We start from the raw sequence: 17,993 nt of genomic DNA on the forward strand, positions 1-17,993 counted from the left end.
GCTAGAGAAAGCAGTAGCTTTGGCTTTAGTCTTGGCCTGGTCTCCTCTCTTCCTCCATTGACAGTAGGAGAACCTTGGAAGCTTCAAAGCTTCTGGAGGGTGGTGGGCCTTCTATCTTGGTCTCAGTGTTATCACTGTATCTCCAGATCAGCTAAAGGTAAGGTTTTCTTGGTGAGCTTTCCATCTTGCCCTCATCCCTGGATCACCTGAAGGTGGGGTCCACCCAGATATGTTAAGTGTATTGGGAGCCACAGATTGATTAGGAGTCAATCCCAGTCCCAAAGCATAGTCCCAGGAAAGAAACGAGATCATGTCTCAAGAGAGCTTCCTGAGTACCCAAGAAAAAGTAGCTTCTAGCATCAGAGTCTGAGAGCTGTCCCTTTGCCATCTATTCTCTCTTAGCTTGAGTCCATTTCCCTCTAGATTCTGTATATACTTGTATGAGAACGTATTACAGACTTTCAGGGGGGAATGTTGTTATACTAACTGTTCTTTCTGTGACTTTTTTTTGCAAGTCAGTGGGGTTAAGTGTCTTGCCCAAGGTCACACAGCTAGGCAATTATTAAGTGTCTGAGGTCACATTTGAACTCAGGTACTCCTGACTCCAGGGCCAGTGCTCTATCCACTGTGTCACCTAGCTGCCCCCTTTCTGTGACATCTTAATAAATATTCCATTCCAAGTGCTACTTAAAACCGATTGATTAAAATGATTCTCAACTAACTTTCTTGATAGGAAGCCGATTGGTGACGGTTTGAACCAGTCACCTCAGAGAATCATCCCTCATGGTAAGGGGGGAACCAATTTGGAGGATCCAATTCATTTGAGGCCATCTTCAGATGGAGGGAGGGAGGAGGTAGGGGGAGAAGTAACAAGTTCCCTGGGCTACAATAACCTCAATAATGACCTCATTTCTATAGTTATTCCAGATTACCAAAAAGGTACTAGGGAATCATAGAGAAAGCATTCAGCTTACATTAGGAAGCCTAAAGATAGGAAAGCTGGCTCAGATCTCACCTCTGACATGGGGAGGTGAGAAGAGGCAATGGAAAATGCATTGGATTAGAAGCCAGAGGGCTATGGGGTCAAATACCATCTTTTTTTCTTAATGACTACAAGTAAATGATGGGACAAGTCACTTATCTTCCCTTGTCCTCAGTTTCTTCATTTAAAAGATGAAGTTTCTCCAAGATTCATTCCAGCTCCAGAGCAAGGATACTATATATGACTTTAGTTAAGTCACTTCAATTCTATGCCTCAGTTTCTTCATTTGTAAAACAGAGGGCTTAGACATGAAGACCTTCTAAAGGTCCCTTCCAGTTCTAAATCTACTACTGATTCCTATATGATTCTCACAACCACCCCATGAGGAAGGGAGTCTATTTTATTATTTATATTTTAGATGTCCATCTTAAAGATGTCTTAAAGATACCTCCAAAGCTTAAGTTGGTCAAGTTACTGATTGGCCATTCACTCACTGTCAACTATTCTTTCTGACTCACAGACTTTTCTGCAGATTTAAGCAGGTTTTAAAATTCAATAAAACTTTGGGGTGGGACACCCTTGGGAGGTAGTGGGATGCTTTTCTTAGGGGCACAGTTATTGCCAGAGCTGACTTTTACAAATTATAACCCTGGAGAAAACGATGGAGAAGCATCAATGAAGACACTGAGTCATGTCATGGAGGTGTCAGTAACTTTCCTCACTCAAAATGCGGGGACCTGTACCCTGAAGTATACAAGAAGAATTTGATTTACAATTTGAGGGAAAACCAGGCATAGAGTAATTGGTGAGGTTGAAAAGCAATCTCATTCCTGCCAAATTGCTTTCTCGGGCACCACACGCTCTGTGGAGGGATAGATTTGGGGGTCTGCGTCTCGTTTGTACATATAGATGCCTTCCTTGTATGAATACGGCATCTGGTACAAGCATGATCTAATACTGTTGTCAGCTAAAATAAACATTTTAATTAGGGAAGAAAAAAGATGTTCCAAGTTGCTTACGCATGAGCTAGCCCTCATGTTTTCTGAATGGGAAGCCCGACTTTCTACCCATGTCAGTTTGGACTGTTATAAGACTCTGAGCCTCACTTTCCTCATCTATGAATTGGAGATAAGGGGATAAGGTGGAGGGGTGGACCAGATGACCCCTAAAGCCCCTGACTTTCTCTAAATTTATTATCATATGATTCTTTGTCATTGGCAAGTATTCAACTTCTTCATACTCTAATTTGTCTCTATTTTGCTGTATCCAATACCAATTTTAATCCTATAAAAAGGATATTTATATCCTATTTTAAAAGGGGGGGGGGCAACTAGGTGGCTCAGTGGATAGAGCACCAGCCCTGGAGTCAGAAGGACCCAAGTTCAAATCCGGTCTCAGACACTTAATAGTGACCTAGCTGTGTGGCCTTGGGCAAGCCACTAAACCCCATTGCCTTGCAAAAAAAAAAAAAAAGAATGTAAGTTGTGGGTAGGAACTGTGTCATTCTTGTCTTTTAGTCTCCTAGTGCCTAGGGTTTTCCTACCTTGCCTGTGATTTCCATTGGTGTAGGGAATGTTCTTCCAATATTGAAATCCCCACAATGCAGATGATAGACTCCTAGATTTACAATTTGAAAAGACCTTAGAAACCCTCATTTTGTAGATGAGGAAATGAAGACTCAGAGAGGTAAATTCCCTTGCCCAGGATTACACAACGAGTAAGAAACAGAAACATTTGAACCCGGGTCCTTCTTGACTCCAAGACCAGCACTCTCTGCTCATTAAGCAATGTTCATAAAAGTCATGTCGATGATGATAAATACCCAAATTAACTACAAAGGACATATGAAGGAAGGTACTATCTGCATACAGAAAAAGAACCGATACACACACACACACACACACACACACACACACACACACACACACAATGTATATAATATAATATACTATATATAATTCATATAATATACTATATATAATGTATATATAACATGCTATATAAACTAAAATACACTATATAATGTATATAATATACTATATAGAAATGTATATAATATAATATACCATATATGCTATAATATACTATATATAAAATGTATATGATATAATATATATAATGTATATAATATGACGTACTATATAATGCATATAATATACTATATATAATGTATTTAATATAATAATATATAATGTATATAATATACATATAAAATATACATAATATAAGATATGATATATAAAATATATAATATACTATATATGATATATATAATATAACATGCTATATGTAAAATGTATATAATACTCTGTATGTAATGTATATAATATGATATACTATATAATGTACATAATACATGCTGTATATAATGTATATACTGTACTATACTATATATAATGTATATAATATACTATATATAAAGTATATATTATATAAAATGTATATAATATAGTATAACATATCTACAAAATGTATATAACATAATATACTATATATGATGTATATAACATAATATACTATACTATATATATAAGTATGATTTTACACACGCATACATACACACAATTATGCATATCCATATTTATGTCTCTAAGGCAGGCCAGGAAGGGAAGGAACAAAAAAAATAAAAAGAAAGAAATTTAGATGATAAATTTAGTATATATTTCAAACTAATAGCAAGTTGTACATAATAGATTTGCAGTCTCATGCGCAAACACATTTATTATACGAATACTATGGAAATACTTATTTTATTCCATAAATTTAAAATAAAATACACTTTTTATTTTATTGAATTCAATTGTCACTGTGAGGATTATGCTTTTTCACCCTCAATGAAATAGTTTTTGAACCCTGACTTTTTACCCTTCCTAACCTTCTTTCTAGCCCAACCATCACCCACATACCTATGTGTTCACCCATATTTACAAATGACCTATGCTTGACTGTAAGCTCCATGAGGGCAGAGACTAGGTTTTATCAGCACTTGGGCATCTCTTCCAGCATCTAGCTTGGAATGGATTCTTTTTCCTCCATGGCAGATTTCGAGCAGACATTGGCTTGATCACTGTGTGACAGAGGGGATTCATCATCAGCTTAAATCAAATAGCCTTTGAGATTCTAGGATTCTAGTTATGCCTAATTTTCTAATATTCCCCAATTAGATTATAACCTTTCCAGCTCCCTGTAGTAGGGTTCTGAACTCAATAGCAATTCAACTAAGATTTATTGAGAGCTTATAGTATACGATAAAAGTTAGGCACTATGAATTAAAATGTAGAGGAAAATTTTCATGAATTAAACAAATGGATAAAAGAAATGGAAATAACTTTCCTGAAGTTTATTAAAAATGCAATTAACAGCCCCTTGCTTTTCCTGGCTAAGGATGGACTAGATGAAGTAGTGGACAGAAGACCTGAGTTAAAATTCTTTTTTTTTTTTTTTTTAGGATTTTGCAAGACAGTTGGTTTTAAGTAACTTGCCCAAGACCACACAGCTAAGTGATTATTAAGTGTCTGAGACTGGATTTGAACTCAGGTACTCCTGACTCCAGGGTTGGTGTTCTATCCACTGTGCCACCTAGCCGCCCCTCAAATTCTAACTTAACCATAGCACTCATTAGAGTTATAGAGGTTTTTAAATGGTCTGTGCCTATAGAGTATCCTATAGGCTGATCCTACTAAGCCTATATAGGTCAGGAAACAGATTGGATGTATGTTGTCAGCTTAGATTAATTTTAGGAGATTCGTTTACCAGAAGACTGGTCACTAGATTATATATTTGAGGAGATTCATCAGCTCATGATGGTGGTAGACAAAGTCACAGAGGGTTTGCAATCTGTTATTTGAAGAACTACCAAGAGGATGCCTAAGGACTTCAGGGGTCTATACAAGTAGACCCCCCCCCCAAAGGACTTCTGAGGCAATTGAATTCAATAATCTCATTTTGCAGTTAAGGAAACTGAGACCAGAGAGAACATAGCTTGCCTGAGTTCACATGAACAGTTAACAAACTACTCTTTTCTTAAACTAGCATCATAGATGAGGATCAAAATGTTGTTGTTGACATGGATGAAACTCCAGATGCCTAAAGAATTTCATAGTTTAGATATTGAAAGAACTTAGAAGTCTTGAGCAGATCCTTTCCTTTTACAAATAAAGAAACTGAAGCCAGACCTGGTTAAATGACTTGTCAGAGATGCCGAGGTAGAAAATGGCAGAGGAAATTTGAATTCGTGTCCCTTTTCCAACCCCACAGTCTTTTTACTGCACCAACACAGGGAAGAGGCCCTACAAAACTACTCCACTGTATAAAGGATGTTCAAAGAGAGAAATGATAAGAGTCAGTGTTGGGAATATCACTTTGGCAGCTCTCTGGAGGATGGATTAGAGATGGGAATGACTTGAAGAGAGGACCTCCTTTATACTTGACTTTGTACTTTTAGCATTGAGCACAATATCTGGCATGGGATAATTGTTTAATAAACATTCTAGCTATTTGTCCAACTATCTATTCATCTATCCATCTCTGATACTGTCACCTTTTATTAAAGCATCAAATTCCCAGAATTCCAGTGTCACCTTTACCTGTTTTTCCTCTCTTTTCTATCATTCCCCTCTCTCTTTCTTCTTCCTTCTCCCTCTCTCTTCCCCTTTCTCTTCTGTGTTTCTGTCTGTCTATCTATCTATCTATCTATCTATCTATCTATCTTTCTTTGCTTCTCTCACTCCTCTCTCTCTCTATATAAATAAATACACATATATTAATTTACCTCTATCTGCCTATCTCTCTTTCCCTCTTTTCTCTCCTCTCCATCAATATTTCTGTCTCTCTTTTTTCATCTTTTATCCTCTCTCTCTCTCTCTCTCTCTCTGTGTGTGTGTGGGGGGGTGGGTTCTCTTTCTGTCTCTTTTCTATCTCTGTCTTTTTTTTGGCTTCATTCTCAGAGAAGATCTTTTTTGTTTACAAGAAAAAATTCTAACTGACACTATTCATTATGATAATGAACTCATTTTGTAGTGTGGGCATATTGTGGACTGTAATTAAAATTCTGAAGCTCTTGAAATAAGTTTAAAAAAAAACAAAAAAAAAACAACCACCCAACACTTTGTGAGAAGGTAAGCTCATGGAAAAGATAAACAGGAACTGGCAGAAACAAATTAGGTTGAAGTCAAGAATATGCCTGTTTTGAATGCAAAATTGACTTTAAACCAGGACAATTTACAGCTTCCATAACAGTGATGTGGGCTCAGAGCTTTGAAGGGCACAGTAGTTTGTTAAAAATTCCTTGTCACCATGATACATTTGCATCTGAATGAATTACCTGGGGAATTGTTTCATGTGGATACTAGTAGAAATAATAATGCTAAAGAAATTTAGTTTTTTCTCACTTCAATTTTTGTGACTAATTTTCATTTTAATTCATGGAGTATGATTTAAATTAATATAGACCAAAGGAGCTTGTTTCAAATGATGACTGTTCATTTCAGTTACTAACTGGGGATATCTCCTACACACTATTTGAAAGTCTACTCTGTGTGTGTGTGTGTGTGTGTGTGTGTGTGTGTGTGTGTGCATGTGTATATTTAATTTCAATGGAATTGTAATCACATCATTATGGGTACCCTCTCTGTCCAATAGTATATCAATATCTAGACAGAAGCCATTTTTTTCATCCAATTAGGTTTTCCCAGATGAATGGTTAAACCAAACTCCTTTGAGTGGTTATAGATCTCATCCTAAAGGCCTGAAAAGCCTTTGCCATTACTGATAGAGAATTCTTCTTTAGGTGGGCCTAGATCACCTCCGTGATCATGGTGATCATCTTTGGTGTGCATACATCTCTTTGCTTAATGTTTTGTTTGATATCAGTAGTCAGAGGATTGCTGAACACGGGCATGTCTGTTGGGTGTTTCAAAGAAATGTCCTTTATTATCACATGGTTAAAGGAGAACACTTACCTAAATAGTTTACTTTGCCAAACAAAATGTATTTTTATAGTTAACAAAGGATAAACATAATGGGATCACAAATTCTTTACCCCTTCCAATTTGGTCTATTGTGGAATATTTCTTGTGAAATTCTGCTTGTTCCCTTTGAATATTTAATTAAGGATATCTTGAATTAGGATGCAGATTACTTTTCTTATATACATTTTTTATAGCTGGGAAAGCCAGCCTATATGTTAGTAGTCATTGATGCTCTTTTTATAGTAATAAAGCCCTAGATTTCCCCCACATACACCTTTGTCATCTGCCTTAGATCAATATAATGGGAACTGTCATCTAACCATATCTCTTCCATCTAAAATTTATGAAGGTGATGTTTTAAAATAATGATATAACCCAGCCCTTATTTAAAAGATTCCTTCCAAAGTATGGTTCTGTAGGTATAGGGCAAGTACCTGAAAAGTAGAGATTATGTCTTTTCATTTTTTTCAATGCCTAAAATCATGAGGACAGTGGTCTACCCAGAGTAAGCACTCCAAAAATCCTAATCCAATCATGAGAAGTCTCCAGCTATAACCTCATTTGTTTTATTGTTTTCCCTCCTTGTTTCTTCAGGTTGCGCCTGCCATTAAAGAGAGAATGATGAAGAAGGGCAGTATGATGCTGGGCTACCAACCACATCAGGGCAAAGTCAACTTCTTCCGCCAAGTGGTGATCAGCCCCCAAGTGAGTCGTGAGGACATGGACTTCCTCCTCGATGAGATTGACCTCCTGGGTAGAGATATGTAGCCATTACTCAGGAAGGCCCCAGAGCACATATTCCACTGAGCAGAAGTTTTCCAATCAAGAACATCTGGGGCCTTGTTATAGATAAGCTGTTCTTCAGATGCTCATTAGGAAATGCTACCATCACTTTAAAATCACATTAATTAGTGCACATTTTAAAAGTGCCTCAAAAGCCTCCAAAGTCTGGAAAAACAAGGGCATCAGAATCATGAAAATATCTTCACTGCTGCTGTTATAGTTTAGGCATCTTCTCTAGGACAGTTGTCTGGGAGTAGTTCTCTCGGGGGGTAGGATCCCGGTATCATGCAGCCATTCCCTCTTTAAAAGTTTCATAAGACTCCTAACCATAGGAATTATGAGTCTTATACTTCATAATCATAATCACAAAAGAATCACTTGAACAGCTTAGAGGAACTTTGGGATGGTTGAGAGATTAGTTGGATATTGTCTAACCAGAACTTTGACCTCGCTCCCAACCCCCAGCAGTTAGACTCTGCATAGATAGTTCTCATCTAGCTCTTTTGTGGTGCTAGAAGTATGGTAAAGCTATTTTTAAAAAAGAGAAATGGTGAAAAATGTTTATATGAAAGAGATACCTTTTTTATGTGGACTGATTGTGGCAAATGATTGGAATTCAATATGGCACTGATTTGTTGTAATCTACCTATAGAACTTTTTAGCTCAAATTTCCTAGTAGGGTATATATTTGTTAATGATTTTGTTTTCCTTTTTCTATCAAAGATTAACAACCTCAAAAATTTTCTTTCAAACTAGCCTTCTGGACCACATTCTTGTTTTACTCTGAGTTCTGTTTTGTTTTGACTTAACCCCAGGTATGGATCTTCCACTACCATAAGACACAGGACCTGATTAGATAATGTTTATTTTCCCTTCCTTTGGAAGGGCAGGGTCACTTAAGGTGTAATTCTAATAACTCACATTTATATCTTGTTTTAATGCTTATGAAGTATTTTGAACTTGGTGGAACAAATATTATTATGTCCATTTTAGAAATGAGAAAACAGAAGTTCAGAGACAGGAAGTCAGAGTTAGTAAATGTCATAACTGGGGTTAGTAACCCAGGTCTTCTGATTCCAGGGCCAGCACTCTTTGTAACTTGACTCTCACTTCAGATAGAAAGAAGAGAGTAGATACAACCTAGGACTGAGAAGTTAAAAACTTGGTCACAAAATTAAATAAAGTCATGAGCTATATTGAAGCAACTAAAATGAAGGTATTAATAGGCCTCCATTAATCTCCAAGACTATTCTTTATCGTGTACTTACAATGGTTGGTTTTACTGATATGGCTATACTAGGGTTTCATCTATTCTTTTAATATGAATTTATTAAGTGCTAGGCACAGTGCAAAAATATAAAAAATGTATAGGGTTTTCTTTTTTAACCTCAAAGAATTTTTATTCTATTGCTCCATGACCCTCTTGGATGAAACCACCATTTTAGCAGATTATCCTGTAACCTACAAAGAATCCCTCTATTGGGTGGGTGGGTGGGGGCTATGGATTGTTATCTTCCATTTAGCTCTTTATCTTCTTTTTTGTGGCTCGGTTTGTTTTGGAATAATCATTGTGTGATTTTGTGAAGACTGAAGAGCAAACCAAAGGATGTGGTCACGTATTATTTATTGTTCATTTTCCTAGACTGTAACTAACTGTAGCAAACAAGACATTTTCTTGTTTGTACCAAGTTTGTTCATCAAAGGCAGCAATGACCAATTCATTCTTTTCTCTTTCACATCTTGAGGACTGAAAGTTGTCTCTAATTGAAGTGCTTTTAAGACCTTCAATGAATATGTCCAGTGTTGTAAAACATTCCCATTTATGAGCTCCAAAATTCCAGTGATTTATTGTGGTCAGAAGATAATGCATAAAAACAAACATAGGAGCTCTTCATCAACATCCTAAAATACCTTCACAGTCGTTCCTGGGAGTGGATTATCTTGATCCCATCTATGAGCCTAATTCTCCCTTTCTCTAGGAGTTTAGCTTGATGAAAGACTGGACAGAATTAGGCCATTTAGATACCTAGTTTGTCATAGTAAGCCCTGTATATCTATCTTCTAGATATATCAGCTATATTGGAATTATATTCCTATTTTTCATAGACCTGGGCTACAGCTGTACCAAAGGCTTAAGGACTGAAAGATGTAAAAGTATTAGAACTTTCCTTAATCTATTTATTTTCCTTAAGACAAAAATTATGCAGGCATATTCCATCTAACATTAATTGACTCTATTCAAAACACAATGTTGTATGAAATAATGTTCCTGGAGGCAATGAGTTACTTGGGAACGAGATTATCAATGGGTGATTGGCCAGAAAAATTGACAGAGATAGGATTTGTGGCTTTATAGTAGGGTTTAGTTTAAAATGCATTCATAATGTTATTCAGAAAAGTTGATGGGACAACCTTGTCCAAAGCAGTGTCTGTGCTATCATTATAGCACCAACTAGTATCAAGGATTTCTCTTTTTATATTTAAAGCTATGTTTTCATTTTAGCATCTTGTCTCTGTCTTATGGTTTCCATTATATCAGAATGGTTAAGGTACATTTCCCAGCATGCCTCTATATTTTGATAGATGCTCACTATCCATGCCATGATGATGTGACTTGTATTTGTTTTTGTTTAAAAAACAACAAAAACAAGAGGTTTTTTTTAAGTCTGCACATAATATTCTTGCATACTTATAATGCAAAAATGAACATTAGAACATAAATTTCTCATCTGAATTTTTTTGTCATCTACGGTTTGCTAATTACAACATTTATATACTCTATTGCCCTCCTGGACTGGGCTGCCATTTTAGCAGGAGAGAGAAGAGACTGCTTATCTGTAGTTGATGATTTGAATAAAATTAGATATAACAAAGTGCGTGTTTGTCTTTTATCTGGTATAATAGGAGTAGTCCTGACCTTGTTTTCAATAGATGGGTCCAGTTCCAATTCTGCCAATCATTGAAGATGTATGTCTGGAAATCAGTTGCTTCATCTGTAAGATAAAGGAGATGAACTACCCCATTGGTAGATCTGCCTACCTCAAGGCTCTCCCATTCCAATCAGCCAAGAAAGTCTTCCCAAAGCTAGGGTCTGACCATGTCACTTGCTTTCCTCACTCCTTTCTACCCTGAATAAACTCCAGTGGCTCCCTATTGACTCCAGGAGAAAAAAAAAACAAAGTGATCTGCATGATATTCAAAGACTTTCATAATCTAACCTCTTCCAAACATTCCAATCTTGTTACATAATGCTCTACATATATTCTTTGATCCATTGACATGGGTCAGAACCCATTTCTGGGTTCCAGACATTTTCTCCTCCACTCTAGCTACTGACTTCCTTGGCTTCCTTTAAATCTTGACTACAACCCTTTCTTCTAGAGAAAACTTTACCTAATCTGCCTTAATCTCATTAATTCCTGTTTATCCTGTACATAGCTTTTTTTGTATATATTTGTGTTATCCTCCTAGTAGGCTATAAGTTCCTGTCTTCTGCCTCTTTCTATACCTTTGCATATATAGTATATGCTATTAAATGTTTATTGATTATTATTTTGTTGATTGACAGATGATCCCCACATTCCATCTGCCATTTCTATGCCTTTATGCAGTCTGTATCCCCTTCTTTGGAATGTTCTCTCTCCATATCTCTTGTAATCTCTAGATGTATTAAGACTCAGTTTAAGTGATACCTCTTACAAAAGACCTTTTCTGATGGCCCTGGTTGTATTGTCTAGGTAATGTTTCCCTTCTGGGCAATAGAAAACCATCTTGAGGACAGAGATTGTTTCATTTTTTGTCTGTAACTACAGCACCTTGGATCTTAATGAACTGAATCAAAGACCCATCAAATTCTAAAGTCTTTTTACTCTAATCTTTCTGACTTATAGTGTGGGAAATGGAAAAATTCTGCAGCAAGAGCCTTGACCCCTGGAAGCAGTTATACCTCTTGAAGGATGACGAGTAGATCTTAGGTAGAAAGAAAAGCAAAAACAACGTGAAATTTCACAAGTTCCATCTCCTTCCCAAGAAGCATTCAGAGGTGCTACCACCAGTCTCGAGACACTAAATGGAATGGTCCAACTTGGAAACTAAATGTGATTTTTAAGTCAAAAAGAATTAAGAAGCAAGTTGGGATGGAAAGAGTCAACATGTCAGTTATGTCCTCCTTGGAAAGAAAGTCATCTGGCATGTCATTGCCCATTTTCCTTTCAATGATTATGCGATGTAGCTAAACCAAACAGCTTTTGAATTTCTATTGGAGCTCCCAATACATAACTTTTTGTTATTGCAGAATTATCTGGGATCAGGAAGGAGCTTAGCAAGGGGGAGAATGGCGTATTATAACACTGACACACATAGGCATGAGGCAGCACCTGAAAGACTATTAATTTTTTCTGACAGGTGGAAATGGTGCCTCACTCCCCATCTGCCGCTTGCTCAGCAATCATGATCCCCGAGGAGTAAATAGGGACAATTTAAAGTGTCTTCCAGAGCAGCCTTCTCATCTGAATTTGTCTATTCAGCGTTAAATCCTACACTACTTAGGCTTGTATACTGGATTTTCCAATTTTTCTCCCTACCGTTCTGACAGGCTACAATTTGCTGCAGCCCCTGACAAGTAATTGGCAATTTGGGGATGTGGAATAGGCAAGAGAATTGGAGACAACTTAGAATAAAAGGTTGCTTTAAAATATGCATATAGGATTGATAGAGATCTACCTCCAAAATGGGCCATTTGGATAAAAAAGAAAGAAGAACTGGGTTAGGAACATTACTCTTGTGTCTTGTTAAAGACAGGTAATTAAAAAAAACAGTTTATGACATTTGGAATGTAGCTTATGCTATTTTTCACTCTTGCAGGGTTTTAGTTGAAGCTTCCTACTCTAACTGGCTTAAAACTAGTTTTAATCTTCAAGCCTTAGATGAGATTTTACTCTAAGGACTAGGTTAAACTCTGGTATAGATAGAGGAATTCAAGTTTCTTTAGGTCAAGGATTGGATTGCATCTGACCACATTATCATTTATAGCAAGAAACAGAAGAATGAAATCACTTGCTCAAGGTCACACAGACACACTCATCTACTTGCTGCTTCCTATCAAAATATCCCATTTCCCTGCCTAAAATAGACTCCCTCATTTCAGTTTAGAGGCAGGATTCAAATCTCCCCTCTGACCTTGAGTAAACTATTTCACCACCTTTGGTCTCAGTTTTCACATCAGTAAAATAAAAGGGTTGGATTAGATGACTTCAGAGATCCCTTGTATTCCTCCAAGTTTCTCAGGGTCTCAGGATCTCCATGGAGGCATAGGAGACACTGGCACAGGACAGCCCAGATGATGCGCCCTCATCGAAGATGGTGCTGTGCCAGTAGTGATGCAGACCTGCAATAGCTCAACAGAAACCTGAATTGCACCCATTTACAGATCTGTCCATTCCAAATATTCATATGAACTTTGACCTGGGAGTAAAACTTCTGAGCTCATATTTGTCTGATCAGCCATAGATGAACACACTATACCTTGACCCTGCCATATTTATTTTAGTATTTTTTGAGTATGAAAGATAACGAGCAACCAGTATTTCTCCATTAATGATCCTATGATCACTCTCTCCTTTGTGGGTCCCAGAGCTGTCTATTATTCTCAGTTATGAACAAAAGGATGCAATGAAATCCACAGAACAGAGTAAAACACATGTATCAATGAGAAAAGATCAGTCAGGTGTAGCCTTCAATCCTCTAAAAGAACCAGTCTTGAAATGGGTGCTCATCGCACCCAGTTGAAGTATGGCAGGGGAAAGGAAAAGTTCCACCATCCCTCTCATTCCTTGGATGTCACCCTCCTTTTACTAATCTTTATAGCCCACCCATCTCAAACCCTGCAATATTTCCCTTCTTCAATAGATGAGAAAAAAACTCCATATCCCAGAAATCTTCTGACATCCAGGTCTGTCTTACCTGTCTCCCTCCCGCATTTCTTTTCTGTTCTTTTCTTTCTTTTTTCCTTTTTTGGTTTTTGCAAGGCAATGGAGTTAAGTGACTTGCCCAAGGTCATACAACTAGGTAATTATTAAGTGTCTGTGGCCAGATTTGAAGTCAGAGCCTCCTGACTTCAGGACTGGTGTTCTTTCCATTGTGCTGCCCCCTTCCCCATTTCTAAAGGAGATATAAGTATAAACTGATTTATATAGAAGTATAAATCATCTACTCAAGAAAAGTAGATGAATCTGACCTCAGTACTTTCCTTACAAAGACTCTAAAGAAATTTTCCTACAGAATCAAAAGAAAAAGAGAGGAGGAGGAGGAGGAAGAAGAAGAGGAAGAGGAGGAGGAGAAGGAAGGAGGAGAAATGAGCAAAGAATATACCTAGGGGAAAATCTATCCTATAATTAGAGATGCACAAAATTGTCATAAGTTATCTCAAGAAGTAGTGGGTTCTCAGATGCTGTCTTTAGGCAAAAGATGGACAATTACTTGCTGCATATTATAGATGCTTATTATATTCTTCATCACATTGGAGTTAAATTTGGTGATATCTGTGGTCCTTTGCAATTTGAGATCCTACAGTTTCTCACCCTATCATCACAACTTTCAGCTTATTTATCCTAACCTTCCTCCTTTCCAATGAAGTCCTTGTCTTATATCAGGAGGTAGTGGGTTCTCAGATGCTGTCTTTAGACAAAAGGTGAACAATTATTTGCTGAGCATATTATAGAGGATATTCTCCATCACATTGGGGTTGAACTTGGTGGTATCTATGGTCCCTTGCAATCTGAGATCCTACAATTTCTCACCCTAGCATCACCAACTTTCAGTCTATTCATCCTAACCTTTCTCCTCCCCCAGTGAAGTCCTTGTCTCATGCCATGTAACCAGTAGACACCACTGGCTTGAAATACAAGGGGTATAGTTTCCCTACTCCCATTACCTGGTAGACAGAGAAATTGAGAATACTGGAGCCAGGGGCAAGAATCACCAGTTGAATGACAAAGGTGTTTCCCCATAGAATCAACTTAACATATGGCTAGTACTGCGTGTAATAATAATGCTATGAGTGTTATTATAATATCATGGGAGTCCAGGTGCATTATGGGTTAAGTATATTTTGTGGACCATTCTAAGACCATAATCACCATTTGTAAGATTGCTTATAGGGAAAAATGTGAGTTCCAAACAATCCATTTAACAGCTGGACTTTGGGAATACAAATTGTTCATAGGTTGGGGCCTGCCTGGCCCTTCCATCCAATATTTAATAATTTTATTACAAAATGACTGGCTTTCTGCTAGCTTGCTATATTCTCAGAGGGGATTATTTTTATGATGACTCAGGGCCTATTTTAGTTTTCCTATGGGGACACATCTGAGAACTTATAATCTAAACCACAGGGGAAATGTAATTTGATTTACAAAAATTTATACACAATGATTCAGGAATGTGTTCATACAACAAATCCCCCTGGTCTGATCTGGAACAACTCTCCTTGAAGGGCACCTGTTTAAAAAACAGATATTTTAAATGATTAATACTCAGGAGCAACCTGTATTTGAGGGCTGCCCTGTGAATAGGACATTTATTCTATCACAAAAGAGAGCATTACCTACCAAGAGCTCAGTTTCCTGGACTAAGGAGGGCAAGTCATAGCAACCTGGTTTCCAAGGTGGGAAGTAAAGCTTCTTTACTTCCATTGCTTGACAGATAAAGAAATTGGGAGTCCAAGAGCCAGGGGAAAAAATTCCCAAGCGACTCCATTGAATTATCAGTGTGATTCCTCATAGAATCATGTTACAGCTGCAAATAATAATGATATCATGAGTAATACCATAATGCCATGTGAGTACGTTGTATTATATTGTGCCACGTTGGACTGTATCATATGCTATCATACTATATTACTTTGTCCTCTGTCCTGGTCAGCTCTCTTTTAGAGTGATTTATTCAACTGATGGAGTTGCTTTATAGAGAAGCTGGGGAATGTCCAGAAGAGACTGATATTATGAGGTCTATCATGTCTCTCTTTTAGTATTTTGTCTTTGAGACAAAGTATGTTCAGTTCCTTCAATGGATCCTCCTCAACTCTCACCAGCGGCAAAATGACCCCTCTTTGTCTTTGGCTCTCTCAGTCTCTATCTCTGTCTTTCTGAACTGCACTGGTGCGCACGCGTGCACACACACACACACACACACACACACACACACACACATTTGTTTTTGTAGGCAGGGTCACACAGAAAGTGTCTGAGGCCAGATTTGAACTTGAGTTCTCCTGTCTCAAGGGTCGGTTCTCTATCTGTTGCACCACTTGGTTGCCCCTGGTTTATCCATTTTAAAATATAATTTAATTTATGCAAGCAACTATAACTGGAGCATCAAAGGGCCAGTGATTGATTTATCCCAAATACTATCTCCAGAAAGGCAGAAAAGCAAGGATAGAGGTGGTGGGGGGGAATGGGACCAGAGGGTGATTACTGCTTGAGGTGCCCCAGTGAGGACAAATTGGCTCCTTCCCCAAGGCAGTCCAGTCCCCTTCCCCTTTCGTTGAGCATTGGCCAAGCAGAGTAAGTTCCACCCCTCTTTGGATCACAGAATCAGATTGTGAATGGGACAGGACCTTACAGGTCATCTAGTCTAACCTCACTACAGATGAGGAAACTGAGGCTCAGAGAAGTTAGAAGTTCTACTCAAAGTAGAAGAGACAGAGTCAGAAACCCAGAATCCTTAGACACCAAGGCCAGACTTGTGACTCAACAAATTGACTTGGCCTGTCTTATTTTTCTCAATTCCCTTCCAAGGTTCTGTGAGGACCAAAGGGGATAACAGTTATAATGTGCTCATATCAATGCCTGAGCTATAATAGGTACTTAATAAATGCTGATTTCCTCCCTTCCTTCAAGGTGGGGAAGGCAGATGAGGAAGATGAAAAAGTTCAAATGTGACTGTCTTTCAAATACCTTAGGATAGCTCTCCAGGTGATTGGATGACGCAGTGGATAGAGCACCAGCCCTGGAGTCAGGAGGACCTGAGTTCAAATCCGACCTCAGACACTTAATATTGACCTGGCTGTGTGACCTTGGGCAAGCCACTTAACCCCATTGCCTTGCAAAAAAAAAAAAAGATAGCTTTCCTGCAGTTTGGAATTGCACCCAAAGGGCAACAAAAATGTGCATCCCCTTTGATCCAACAATACCACTACTGGGTCTATACCCTGAAGAGATCATGAAAAAGGGTAAAAACATCACTTGTACAAAAATATTCATAGCAGCCCTGTTTGTGGTGGCAAAGAATTGGAAATCAAGTAAATGTCCTTCAATGGGGGAATGGCTTAGCAAACTGTGGTCTATGTATGTCATGGAACACTATTGTTCTATTACAAACCAGGAGGGACAGGAACTCAGGGAAGCCTGGAGGAATTTGCATGAACTCATGCGGAGTGAGATGAGCAGAACCAGAAAAACACTGTACACCCTAACAGCAACATGAGGGTGATGAACAACCTTGATGGACGTGATCATTCCATCAGTGCCACAATCAGGGACAATTTTGGACAATCTGCGATGGAGAATACCATCTGTATCCAGAGAAAGAATTGTGGAGTTTGAACAAAGACCAAAGACTATTACCTTCAGTTTAGAAAAAAGAAACTGTTATCTTTTTATCTAATTTTGCTATCTCTTATACTTTATTTTTCTTCCTTAAGGATATGATTTCTCTCTCATCATATTCAATTTGGATCAATGTATACCATGGAAATAATTTAAACACTGACAGACTGCCTTCTGCGGGGGTGCAGGGGAGGGAAGTGAGATTAGGGAAAAATTGTAAAATTCAAAATAAAGAAAATCTTTCTTGAATGGGAAAAAAAAAAGATAGCTCTCCTGTTCCTACTAAGCCTTTTTTTCCTCCGGACTAAATATATTCCTAGTTCTTTCAATATTTCTTCTGTTGGCCCAATTTCAATTCTTTTGTCAACTTGGACCCTTTCCAATTTTATATCGCCACTCCTAAACTGGGGCATCCAGAACTGAACGTAGTTCTCCAGACATGGACCAACCAAAGCACAGTCCGGTGAGATAGCTACCTCCATTGTTTCTGACCTTTTTTGCTGTGTTAGCAGTTTTTTGGTTGTCTGAGCATTGTTGTTGATTAATTCTGAGTTTTCAGTCCACTCCAACTGCCTCCCAGATGTTTTTCAGATGAACTGTTGTCTAGCCACCCTCCAACACAAAAGCCCCCATGCTTTGTGTTGAAGACATGAA

The 17,993-nt window shown here is 37.9% G+C and overlaps 1 protein-coding gene across 1 annotated transcript in view; it reads left to right on the forward strand.

The window, feature by feature from the left end:
* The window catches only part of GADL1 (glutamate decarboxylase like 1), a 194,888-nt gene extending 185,685 nt beyond the window's left edge, over nucleotides 1-9,203 (forward strand). Inside the window, exon 15 of the mRNA XM_074195631.1 lies at nucleotides 7,546-9,203. Within this exon, the coding sequence (XP_074051732.1) occupies nucleotides 7,546-7,719 (174 nt within the window). The 3' untranslated portion in view covers nucleotides 7,720-9,203. The remainder of the gene's footprint in view (nucleotides 1-7,545) is intronic.
* The last annotated feature ends 8,790 nt before the right edge of the window (nucleotides 9,204-17,993 follow it).

The sequence above is a fragment of the Macrotis lagotis genome, chromosome 7 (assembly GCF_037893015.1).
Source record: "Macrotis lagotis isolate mMagLag1 chromosome 7, bilby.v1.9.chrom.fasta, whole genome shotgun sequence".
NCBI classification, from domain to species: domain Eukaryota; kingdom Metazoa; phylum Chordata; class Mammalia; order Peramelemorphia; family Peramelidae; genus Macrotis; species Macrotis lagotis.